This window comes from Nuphar pumila, chromosome 14 (genome assembly GCF_984573655.1).
Source record: "Nuphar pumila chromosome 14, dmNupPumi1.hap1.1, whole genome shotgun sequence".
Taxonomy (NCBI): Eukaryota; Viridiplantae; Streptophyta; class Magnoliopsida; order Nymphaeales; family Nymphaeaceae; genus Nuphar; species Nuphar pumila.
This window is the reverse complement of record NC_143262.1, coordinates 81496178-81510067: the sequence shown is the minus strand read 5'-3', so window position 1 is coordinate 81510067 and position 13890 is coordinate 81496178. Positions and strand designations below refer to the sequence as shown.

At 35.5% G+C, this 13890-nt stretch overlaps 1 protein-coding gene across 1 annotated transcript in view; it reads right to left on the bottom strand.

Moving 5' to 3' along the window:
- LOC149817108 (dentin sialophosphoprotein-like protein) overlaps positions 1-13890 on the bottom strand; it is a 38466-nt gene that overhangs the window by 14086 nt on the left and 10490 nt on the right. The window contains exons 4-7 of the mRNA XM_089986831.1: positions 8808-8882; positions 8267-8649; positions 2986-3054; positions 2074-2162 (exon numbers count right to left, since the gene is read on the bottom strand). Of these exons, the coding sequence (XP_089842957.1) occupies positions 2074-2162; positions 2986-3054; positions 8267-8649; positions 8808-8882 (616 nt within the window). The remainder of the gene's footprint in view (positions 1-2073; positions 2163-2985; positions 3055-8266; positions 8650-8807; positions 8883-13890) is intronic.

Here is a 13890-nt window from a genome sequence, read left to right as displayed (position 1 = left end):
TAATGACACAGGTGATTATGATCTATGCTCTTCAACCAACAATCAATCGAGAAGAAAAACTACAAATTCACATATATCACAACTAAATGTCCACATTACACTTCACTATCACCTACCATAAAAAAAAGGAATCAAGATAAAGGAATTTGGATCATCCAGACAAGGGCAAAGTCACATGAATATCAATAATCCAAAAGCAGGAAAAGAAATATTAATCTGAAGTATCTTCAATAATTGCTTTGAATATTAAACAAATATTCAAAAATCATGTGAAACACCAGCAATCAAGGGTCAAACTAAGGGTCCGTTTGTGTGTCATGGAAAGAGCCCTTTTACTGTGGCAAAGTGGACTTTTATTGCGGGGCCCACATCATGGATTTGTGGTGCATACAGACAAGTGTATTTCCTGCCCCGCTGAAAATTGCCTACCTAGCACCTGCTTTCCATGTTGCAACCCCCTTTTCAGTGGAAACAAAGTCTGACGGGGGGTGGCCGGACTTTATTTTCGCTGTAACACTGATTTTTTATGCATGGAGAGTGTTACCCTACAACACAAACGCCCCCTAAATTTTGGATCAACAGTCTTAGAAATCAAAAGAATGATACAACATGAAGTGGCACCCAACAGTATTGCTTCTTGACAAAATAGCAGTTGAGATTTGTATAGAACATCTAAAATATGCCGGAGTACTTTGCCAATATCCTCAACCAAAATGTCAGTTATAAAATGGATTTGGTTCATGAAGACACTTATACATAATAACAAGCTCAAAGAATCCATAAGTTGTGGAAAATGATATAATGCTAACCTTAAATCTAAGCTCAAGGCAAACTTTGGAAATTATAAAAGGATCTCAAAGTTTAAGCTAAAAGAGTCCATAAGTTGTCGCAAAACTGGTATAATGCAAGCCTTAAATCTAAATTCATAGCAAACTTTGGAAATGATACAAACGTCTCAAAGTTCTAGCTCATGGGTGTATTGTATATCATCCTATGATACTACAAGAAATAAAATTGTATCACAATATGCTATAATTCTACAGGAGTGATCCAGACTGAATCTAACATTCATTCTAAAATGACTTTGTTTGAAAATGATAAAAATGTCTCAAAGTTCTAGCTCATGGGTGTATTGTATATCATCCTATGATAATACCAGAAACAAAGCCTATCACAATAACGCTATAATTCTACAGGAGTGATCCAGACTGAATCTAACATTCGTTCTAAAATGACTTTTTTGTTTCATATATAGTTGGAATTTGAAAGGGTGAAATTGGTTTTTCACTTCAATTACATTCATCTTTTTCATGAAGAAGGGCATTTTTACACTTAAACCAATGCAATCCCAACTAAGCCTATGCCTACTTTCTACATAGCTTGATTTGAGCCAATATGCTTGTCCAAAATTTTCCAGAAAAGGTATCTTTTATAACTTCAATATTTGGTGTTATCATCCATAGGGGATGATACCATCATTTTTCAGCAAACATTATTTTCCCAGTGAATCCAAATTTCAAGAATAATGAGTCAACAGGCACTACCCCTGTCGAACTAGTTCTCATGCTAATATAATGTTTAATTCAGAGTGTTCCCAATTGTTCTGTGGTAACAAGAGAGCAATTTACATCTCTAGTCATCACATGTTTCATGAGTGAACTGAGCACGTTGAGATGGATTATCATTATAGCACTGTATCATAATGGTGTCATCTCAATACCCTTTGTGCATTCCAAATTACAACTTGGTAGCTGTCTAAAAAATCCTTGCTTTCTATCAGTTCCATTGTCTTGTCAAATCACAAGTGATTTCTTCTACATAATACCAATCCAAGTACAAATAATTTAAATTAACTAGGCCACCTTTAACCAATGACCAAGAACCATCTAAGTCCTAGGTTAAATGACTGAACTCAAAAAAATTGAAGCATATTAACCACCTGTTTGTGAGAGACAAGTAGCCTAATCACAAATCAATACAAGTAGAACACAGAATTTATTGAAATGCAGGTACATTGGGATGTAACATTAATCAACTCAAAACATCCAAGTACCACAGAAGGAAAATAATAACCTTCCACTCTCCAGAGGGGAATCTTTCATAACTTCTTTTTCAATATCTTCCTTTAGAAAATACCTTCCCGGGGCTACATAATTTGCAATCTGCGCCAAAAAAGAAAAATTATAAAAATGTAATATTGTCCTGGTCTATTCAAGGAATAATACAAACACGTGCACAATTTGCATCAATACATTAAACTCTTTTATTAATGGCAGGCATGTGTGTATGTATAGTAGACCTCTCTCTCTCTCTCTCTCTCTCTCTCTCTCTCTCTCTCTCTCTCTCTCTCTCTCTCTCTCTCTCTCTCTCTCTAATATATATATATATATATATTAAACAAGGTAGGCATTTAGGACCAATTAGGGTTTCTTCAACTTCTAAGCAATGATTGAAAATGCTATAACTAAGAAGATTGTCTTAATGGTAGATTAATGGATGTCATTGATCTTAGTGGAAAGACAATATATGTGCCATTCATATGTAGAGTACACACGTACATCCATGCATGAGTGTGACAATCAAATATAAATCTATATGCATTACACAAGATTTCCATTGTTAGCACTGTAAGGTGTAAACATTAGAAGAGATGGAGAGATGAGAGAAGGAGAAGAGAGAGTTGCAGCAAAGTCCTAAATGAGAATTGGCCTTGGGCTGGATGTCCCATTGAGAAGTATACATAATATTGAAGACGATGAATTACAATATTGCCCTTGATTAGTTACATAACCATGTGAGACTCAACATAAAGAAATAAAGATACAAAATACAATTGCATGTTGCAACTGCCCCTACAAGTAGGGACCGTCCTCTGTTTTGGACCCACGATGGATCATGGATCCAGGTCCATTATGGATCTGGATCAAGGATCTAGAACAGAACCAACATCCAGTTCACGTTTCAACAAGCACTACCATTACTTACAGTTTTGATGGTTGTCTCAAGCTTCCTTCCATGATTGGGGATTGCTTCTGCAGCAGCTTTCTCCAAGGCCTATAACGGGCAATAACAAAATGAGACATCAACAAAATGCTAGGGAGAATTTTGCATCAAGTTTGCAAACCAAAATATGCATGAATAAACAATGAAAATAAACTGTAGCATCAAGTTTGTAACCTACATGTGAATGAAAGTGGATGACGACAAAAAACTAATTTTATGTCCAATGACTAAGATCTGCTTTATGAGGCACTACACTACCAAGACCCGGGAGAAATTAAACTGCAATCAGCTTTCCCAAGACATAGGAAGATGATCTAAATCCTCTATGCACACTTCAATAAAAGGGACAAAAATAGACATATTAAGATTCTTGTCATTATACCACTTGCTTCACTTAAGTTCCACATACCAGCAAGATTTAGACATAGCATCTGGCAAGACTTGGTTCATAAAGATAATTTAAATAGAACGAAAGCCCAACCTTTCGCAGTGACTGGGAATGCTAATAGCTAGTCCAAGCATGTAGAATGGGAAACTTTTGGGATGTCTATTATAACTGTTATGTGCTAAAGCAAGCAGGAGGTTTGTTGCTCCTCCCATATTGCCAAAATAGGCACTAAAGGCATCACACAGCGTCTCTGTCTCCATCACTACAGACAAACCTAACTGATTCATGATAATGTTCCACAAAGAACAATTTGAAACTCTAAGATTACTTGAAGACATTAAAATTTAGTAAAAGATAGTTGATCCAAGCGCATGTAGAAAAATCATCAATATAACAGAATGTGAAAGTGAATCAATTGAGGCAAGACCCTATGCATTTAAGTGGATTAACTCCATGAAGAGAGAAAATATATTATTACTCACTGAATAAAAAGCTTTTTTTTAATTGACATCCAATATTTAAGAATTCTTCAGGGGGGTTGATTGGAAGCAGAAACTGTGTCAAATGAAATATGTACAAATTTTACTATGATTTGTAAGTTTTACCCATAGTTACCAGGAACCAAAATGGATAGAGGAAGTGATGCGTTAAGCGGAAGCAGAGAAGCGAGTGTTAAAAAGTAGTATGAAACATGAAGCAAGATTCATTTTGGAAGTGATTGTGGAAGCATATGAGAAGCGAAAAAGGAAACGTGAAGGAAATGAGGGGGGAATGAAAAATATAATTATTAGCATAAACACAAAAACAAGGGGGGAGCGAGGGAGAAACGAGGGGAAGCGAGAGAGAAGCAATAAGAATCGAGTGGGAAATGAAATGGATGCAAGCAAGAAACGATTTGAGAAGCGAGTTTCTCATAAACTTCGCCCTTTTGGGGGAAGCATGGCACTTCCCGCTTTGAAAGCACACTTCTGTCCCAAGGAGGCGCTTCCAGTAACTATGGTTTTATCCATTTTGTATGTCCTTGCCAGCTCAGATACAGGTGAACAGGTGAACTGGTATGCTCTCTTAGGAGTAAATTGTGGTTGAGATAAAATTAGGCCTTATCTAATTCTATTCAAAATGCATTTTGTCTAAAACAATTTCTTCCAAAATGTGCAACCAAAAACCCCCATATTGGAAGGAATAAAGCTTGCGCTATAAAGTTTGAGCTACAAATATGATGTCCTATAACTATGTCCAACATAGACATCTATGAAACATGGGTACTTCTACCAGCCCCTCCTACCCATGTCGTACCCACCCTGGTACTTAGGTACTTCAGGTATGGGTCAACTGACTTTTGGACTTGACTCCACCCATTTTATCCATTTAGTGATCTAATCAATCTGTAGATAACACTTGGAATCAAAAGAGCTCAATGTTGACTATATATGTTTTGATTATTAATTGATAGTTGATTTTGTACATCTTTAACATGTTTTAGACCTTTAGTTTGTATTCACAAACTACAACTCCATTGTAGAGCATTTTGTAAAATATAGTATAGATGTGCATTTTTCTATGTTATGTATATAGTTGTACCTCTGTAGCCATCCTTTTATAAATTCTTGTGCCATACCCAAAGTTACCAGGAGCTTCCTAGATAAGTGGGAAGCCTGCTTCCCGGAAACTCGCTTCAGAAGCGCAATATTCCTCGTTTCCGAAACTTGATGGGAATCTCAATTCTCACACGCTTTATCTATTCTTCTTATATGTTTTCTCACTCTACTTTTCATGTTTTTTGTGTTTTCTCTAACGCTTCTCACTCACTTCCATGTGCTTTCTCTAAATTGACAATCATCGTTTTTAGATTTTATTAAAAATTTAATTCTTACACTAAAAAATCATGAAATTTAAGAACTCACTTGTATTTCAGTTTTTATTTGTGTTCCATTTTGATTCCCATTCAATTCTTATATTGTATTTTTATTCCATGTTTCCCGCTTCCTGTACATTTTAAAATGCATCGCTTCTCACTTCCACATAGTTTTCTGCTTCTGCTTCCTAGTCTGGCAACATTGGTCATACCCTGCGTGCACATGTACCTATGTGACATAGATTGACATCAACCAATACAGAAATTTGACGTAATAAAGGAACTTCCAATGAGACTTAAAAAAGTGATGAACCTGATGTTGGACTGATAAAGTTGAGCAATTTAATTCTAAATATAGTGAAAATCTTCCGTAACACATTTCATCTTGTTTTCTCAATTGACATCCAAAACATTTGAAAAGATGTAGAATCTTAGTGTTTGAAGGAGCAAGGACTTTCATTATAGAGTTGGAGTGATCAATATAATGTAGGATGACAAACGTTGGCATCACCATCTGAAAATTTGGCACAAGAAATTGAAATGCAGTACAGAAAATGTTTTCACAAGTACATCCTCTACAGAATACAATCCCCTGCTTCTGTTCCTTCAAAAAGTTGTTCTTTTCGGATCCAACCAACCAAAATAAGAGAAAAGAAGAAAATATACCAGGCGCTCATGTCACATGATGGGAAGCTCCACTAGTCCATGCATCACACATTAGTTGGTCAAAAGTAGCAAAAGACTTCATCAATTAGTTAAATGCAGCAACTAATTCCACAAAATATTTTAGTGAAGCAGTTTCTTGTTTTTGTGTTGAACGGTATATTCTACTATGCAGTTTCTTTTGCCATGAATGTGGAGAAAAGTCCAGCATTTTTGTCGTTCTGTAATCCTCATGGCTTGCATATATTAATGAAAAGATGCATTACCAAAAGAAAATAATCATTAACTGAACAAACTATTCCTTCTATCACTTTTCCATACTAGAGTTATCATTTCATTTATGTGTTCTTTTTCAACTGAAAAAGTAAAAGGTATATAAAGAACAAAAAATGTACATAAATTAGAACATTGTAGAGACTATGAGAGAAAGAGAATACCATGGTTTTGTAAGGGTTGATAAATCCAATCGTTCTTAACCCTTGAACCTTCATATGATATTTTGTACAGGAAAAAGGGAAGAATTCATGCTCATTTAAGGTTTAGGATTTACTTCCTCCAAAGATTTAACCACTCAACGTGTTACTCAATAGCATCAGAAATTGCTTGGATGTTCAAGGGAAGAATTGTCCTTTCACATAATACCATAAATACAAAGTCTAACCAGTGCAGAATCATCATTCCATCTGCTGGCACCAAACAAGATGGCATGACTGTAATATTTCTGTTGTAGTATGTCTTTTATGGTTGTCTCTTTTAAGTACGGCAGTCTTGTGATATTGCAAAATAGTTTGGACATATGTATTACCATCATTAGGGTAGTTTAGTATAATACACAAAGGAAGCTACCTCTCTCTCCAAGAATAGAAAGTTTAAAGTGACGGTTTTTTTAATCCATTCTTCTCCATCTCCTTTAAATATCAACCAAAGTATCGATTTTTATGGTATCAGAGCCAAATCACAGTTATTTTCAGGTTTGGGTCTAATCTTCTCCCTCTAGTTTATCAGTTTCTCTCATTTTCTTCTTTCTTTTGCTCTTCTCCTATTTCCTTATTCGCTCTTCTTTTTTCCCTTTCTTCTTTGTCCTCCTTTTGAACAACCCCCCCCCAATGACAAGTATATATATACATGAGAGAGAGGGCAGGTGGGGTGAAGAGAAGGATGGAGAGAGGAGGAGGAAGAGGATAAAGAAGTTGCTATGCCAAAAACCAAGAAAATTTGCATGATAGAAATAAAACATAAGTTGTAAAATCTTTGAAGCTTAGATAAAAATTTGTACGCTCTTTTGAAAATGAAAGTTAAAAACCTATTTGCTGCTAGAGGTCATCACTATTTACCATATAGTCAATACTTGATAAAACAAAAAAGTATTTTTTATAAAATATCACATTTCCTTATTTTTGAAGTGTATATGCACCACACATGCAGTATGCAATAATTGAAACACACCATGTTCAACATGTCCAATAGTATTCAACACTTTTAATAAGTTTGAAAGTAGTTATGTCCAAACCATGCCAAGACATATCAATGTATATTCAATCTGTGTCAAGAAGTGCCAATGTCAGTACTAGTGTATACCAAGATTTGTTAAGAAGTGTCGATGTCGGACATGGACACACTGGACTTCTAGAAGTATCCAGGTGACAGACCACCATGGATAAGGGTAAGGAACTAAGGATTGTGTCATCTCCCAGAATATCACTTATAAATATGCCTTCTAGGAACAAATGCACGATGATTAGGTGATATGAGCTTCGTCATCAATAACTTTCAAGTTTCACCTCTCCAGCAGCACCTTAATAATAAGTTTGAAGCTGCTATTCAATAAGGGAATTGGCCTAAATCTGTCTATGTTGCTGGTGTATTCTCCTTGGGTAATAGAATTAGAATAGATCAAGCCATCTCCTTATCTTATCATCAGATGCAAATTCCTTGAAGAGCTCTAAGATGTCTGCTAAATTCAACCCAAAAGATTTGGAACTCTAGATGTAACCATCAAGCCCGGGGAATTATTTTTGGGCATTTCCAAAGAACATCTTGGATCGCTTCTTCGCTGAATCAGTTAGCAAGCAAATTTTACTCCAACGATTGTAATTTTGTAATGAAAGATCAATCAAACAGTTGTTGGGCAACTGAGCTTCAAATTTATTTTTGTAGTAGTCATATACAAAACAAAGAAATCCACTTTTATTATATGTGCTTTCCCAAGATTAGACATGCAAAAGTGAAACATATCAAACCTAATAAATTTAACAAGAAAAAAAAGAAAGAGAAAAGAGTGAAATTTCACCACATCAAACTAAAGATTTTTCACAGCATTACGACATGTTCAATACACAAACAAGAATAACTGCTACCTTTAGGGTCATTCCCTTTGGATTTTCCATAAGCAAGGAAATCAAGAAACTTCGTAGATCCGTTTGTGTAGATCCCCCACCACCTTTAATATTTGACAGATTATGAAAGGAACCATGACCATTCCTGTCAGATGATTCCTTCTCACTGTTGGCAGCATTAGAGGTGCTTGTTGTATGGGTACCAATAATATTATCTCCACTTTTAGAACCCTTTAAAGTGTTGAGATTTCCACCAGGAGATGTTGAAGCTTGCAAAGGAATAGCAGCATGCATAGGGGGAGATGGCACAGGAGAAATTGAGGTCCTTGTTTTACCAGAAGGGGTTGCAGATGATGCTCCCAGTTTGTTAACTGATTTAGGCGGTGCAGTTATTGTAGGTGCAACTGCATCAGAAAAGATAACAAATAACATTTAGCTAATAGAAATCGAAGATATCTAATAAAGCTAGAGTTCATGTTGCATTTGTAACATCAACAAATCACCAACTCAAGACAGAACTAATCCAGTAAAAAATGGTCGGCAAAGAAGAGATCAACTTCACCTGCACTTGGTTCAACTTTTTGCTTCTTCTGCAAAGGTCCCTTTTTTTGTTTGAAAGGCATCCTTCTTGCATTAACTGTAAAGGCAGAGGTATTGGTTGAGATAGTCCTACCAAGAGATGGAAGATACAAAACAATCAACCTGTAAAGTCTCCTTGGAAGTTCATGTTCATTGTTTTCAATGAACTTCCAAGGAGACCAAATTTTTGACATGTGAAAATTCCTTCAGCCAAAACTGTACAGTTTATGGCACTGTTTTCTTAAGGAAACATGCAAAGTGTTTGCCATAAAAAAAATAAAAAAAATGCAAAAAACTACAAAAGAATGCTGAGAACAATCCATGAAACATAAATCACAAGTACAATTTTGGGTGGTGACCAAAATCAAGCTACTCAAGCTCAAACTTGGTCATCACCCAGTACAAGATCTTTTGAGCTAATCCATTAGGCTAACAATCCGAAACCACTATGCTTGAATCAGTTTGATGATACCCACCCATACACACACATAAGACAACCCTTAAATTAAGGGTGTTTAGGTGCCCTTCTTATTTCTTTGAGTAGGCATATTAAACTTGGCAGCACACTTGCAACTGGCAGTGTAGATTCTCTAATTATAGCAGTTTGTTGTATGTATTGGGCTTTGGACTTGTCTAAGTTACAAAATTAGCCAGTTACCTCTATTCAGTTATCAATTACTATTCGGTTATCAATTAGGCCTCTTTTTGCTAACAATGTACTGTGCACTTCAAATTATAGTCGATCAACTACATCATTACACATGGTATGTCTTAGCATGGATGCTATAAAAGTCTCTCAAAGTTATTGCTGTTGATCACTAAATTAATAAAAATACATGGCTTCAAGATCAAAATAAAGCTCATGTACAAGTTCATCAAAGCTCAACCTTCACTGTCAGCCACAAAGGCAAGCTCAATCTCGAGCTTGAGCTCAATATTGCGTACAAACCAGAGCCTAGAAACTTAAAATTTCAGTTGGCATAGTTCAGCTTCTTGAGAACAGTAATTGCAACCTTGCAATAATGTCAAAATTACTAGGACAGGAAATCCATTGTTCATCAATGCTGATGTACTGGGCCAATTACTAATCAAACAAAAGGAGAGTAGATCATATCCTTACATGCAAACATTCAACATATGAGTTTATTTCTGTGATTATGCAATTAGAGTAGGCTCCTGATTCGGGTTTGATAGGTCATGCCAGAATCTGATCCAACCAACCCAGGTATTGACATTACAGCATGTAATTGAACTTCACAATCAAGAAAACTGAGTATAGTACAGAGTCTCATCTGCATGAAATGCGGCATATTCAGTATCAGAACAGATTAAACAGACAATAAGCACAAAATTGTCACCAACAAAAGACAAAGACAAAAGCCTGATGAAGACTTTACTCAGAATTATATGGGTTCCAAAAACATCCTTGGGCAACTGCTAAAATCTTTTTAGATGTCACATATATTGAAAAAGAAAAAGAGGAAGAAACAAAATTTGGTGTCAATAAGTTTAGCTTTAGGTTTGGCAAGTAAATATAAATTTTTGCTCAACCTTTTAACATCACTCGATCAGTAATGTCTAAAGAAGAAAAATAATACTTGCCATCATCCAGACTTTTTACTTGCATGATTGTAGTTTCCAAACATCATCATGTCCTACATAACAAAATCTATGCAAGATCCTAACATAGCCACAAATATCACCAATATTTTAAAAATATCGCAATATTTATGAGAAAAGCACCTTAGTTGATATTAAAGGAAGAACATCATACGCACACATACACACACAAACCTATGTCACATATACACAAACACAAATACATGGCACAACATGAACACGCTTGGTATGATATGAGAGCTTCGTACAACTAGGACAAAGGGCCACAGCCATGTTTTATATAAACATAGTTACATATACATACACATGCATATATATATATATATATATATATATATATATGTATATATATATATATAAAGTTAAATTCTAAAGTTACGGGCACAGCATTATCTGTTTGCTTTAGCTGTGTCTGTGACTCTGTGAAGTGCCACAGTGTGTCTTATGTCATGTCCGTTGTCATGCTGACACCAAAAATTGAAGCCAAGTGAAGTGCATGTGACACACACACACACAAGAGCAATATACACATATATTGTTTGTAGGGGCGGGCAATGGGCCGGCCCGCTAATGGACTGGGCTGGACAGTCAAAGCTAGCCTGTCAATTGATGGGCCGAGTCAAAAGCCCGGTTTGGGCCGGACCACGGCCTGCCCATTTAGGCCCTGTAAGAAGATGAGTTCTTGAATCCTCACCAAACGAAGGTTCAAATAGCTTCAACCAAAATACCGAAAAAGAATCACACACAAGAACCACAAGGGTTCATACAAAAATACCTGAAAAAGGGTATACAAAAGAGAGTAAGAGAGAAGAAAAAATATATTTATTGAATGGGCAACACACCCTACAAAAGCATATATTACAAGGGGGTAACACCCCATATTTATAATACAAGGGAGAGAGGGAATGATGGAGTCGTTGGGCTCCCAACGGCTCTAAATAGAGTCATTGGGGGTCCAACGACTCTCTCTTACTTTATGCTTTTTGACTTTGGTCAAAAGGGCATAAAGCCTATTATGTCCAAAAAGAAACTAAAAAATAAAAAGAAACCTAACTTAGTAAAATAAACTAACCTAATCCTAACTAAACTATAAAAGTAACTTAAAACTATGAGATTACATATGAAATTATGTTACATTATTTAACACTCCCCCTCAAACTTACGGTTGAACAACCAAAAGTTTGTCCAAGAGAAAGTAAAATCGAGGAGCAACAAGAAGTTTGGTAAAAAAGTATGTCAGTTGATATTCAGAGGAGACGTATGGAAGATCAATGGTGTCGTGCAGAAATTTCTTTCGTACGTAGCGACAATCCATCTCGATATGCTTAGTCCGTTCATGGAATGTTCAGTTGTTGGCAATGTAAATAAAAATTTTGTTGTCGCAGCACAATCGTGATGCTCCTGTACTCCTAATACCCATGTCGTGAAGCAATTGCCTTAGCCAGACTACTTTCATGGTGGTTATAGTCATTGCTCTATACTCGACTTCAGTTGACAAAAGAAAGATTTTTTGTTGCTTTTTGCACCTCCAAGAAACCAATGATTTACCTAGAAAAACACAGAAACCAGTAGTTGAGTGTCGATCATTGGGATCACCTCCTCAATCTGCATCAGTATAAGCAGTTAAATCTAAAGAGGAAGAAGTAGATAAGAAAAGCCCTCAAAAAATAAAAATTTTGATATATCTAATAATGTGTAAAATAGCTCCCATATGGACAGTGGTAAGAGCATGCTGAAATTGGCTTACTGTGTGAACAACATGCACAATGCCAGGTCTTGTAATGGAAAGATAAGACAGTGCCCCGACAAGTTGTCTGTAAGATGTTGGATTTTCATGTGGTTCTCTATCATCAATCTTCATTTTGACATTTACAACTTCAGGAGTGTCAACCTATTGTTCATATGAGATACCAGGCAATGTTAACAATATCTAGAGCAAATTTAGATTGAGTTAGTAAATAGCGTCTAGAAGAATAAGCAACTTCTATTCCAAGAAAGAATTTTAGAAAATCCAAATCACTCATTTCAAAGTGTGTTTTGAGAAACTTTTTAATATTATTAACTCCCTGTTTATCACTTCCAGTGATGATTATGTCGTCGACATAAAGAAAAAGAATGATGATACCTGCATCAGAATTCTTAACAAATAAAGATATATCAGTAAGGCAAGATTGAAAACCAAAATCAAGCATAACTTGACTAAACTTATCTTACCAAGCCTTTGGAGCTTGCTTAAGTCCATACAAAGCCTTATTTAAACGAAGGGTTTTTCCTTCAGGAATGTTAATGTCAGACGGTGGGTCCATGTATACTTCTTTGGCTAAGCTTTCATTTATAAATGCATTTTTGACATCCATTTGGTATATATGTCATTTCTTTACAAAGGCAAGAGCTATTAAGATCCTTAATGTAGTCATTCTAGCAACTGGGGCAAAAGTCTCTTCATAGTTTATTCTATATTCTTGGGAATAGCCTTTGCCAACTAATTGAACTTTAAGCCGCTCAAAAGTGCCATCAATCTTAGTTTTAACTTTATATACCCATCGACACCCTATAGGTTTTTTGCCTGATGGAATATCTTGAATAGTCTAGGTATTGGCTTTTTCTAAGGCTTTTAGTTCTGTTGTCATGGCTTTGGCTCATTGAGGCTGATCTTTTGCTTCAGCATAGTTGGAGGGCTCTTTGTAGGAGTGAATCAAGGCAATGTAAGCTTGATATTTTGGTGTAAACGACTCATATGACACAAATTTTTCGAAAACTTTTGACACTCTAGATGACTTTCTAGTTGATATATGTTCCTATTCTTTAGTATATTTTTCTAAAGCACATGGTTTCTCTAAACTTTCCCGCCCAAATTATTGAATACAACTTTGATCATTATTAAATGGTTATGTACTTATCAGATCGTTTTGCTCATCTTGACTTTCATCAATATCACCTTCATCACTCTCTGGGACTAAAGTCCAATAAAAAGGAGTACTCATCTATTTCTGTAGGTTTTTCACTAAAAAAACTTTTTTTCTAGGAAAGACACATTTCTTGATACATATAATTTTCCAGATTTAAGGTCAAAACATATATAGCCTTTTTGGAGACTTGAATATCTTAAAAAGGCACAAGGAATTGCACGAGGGGATAATTTATCATTTTTATCTGTAAAAACAAAACATTTACACCGAAACACCCTAAACCTAGAGTAATCTGAAATTTGTTTAAAAAGTTTTTTATAGGAGAGATGTTTAGCAAAGAAGATGGCATTCTGTTAATAAGATAAATTGTTGTTAAAGTATCTTCGCCCCCAAAAAGTTTTGGTAATTGATGTGTAATAAGTAAAGTTTGTGTTGTTTCTATAATATGTCTATGCTTCCTTTTGGTTAAACCATTTTGTTGAGGGATATAGAGACATGATCTTTAATGTATAATACCGTGTATATTCAAATAATCTT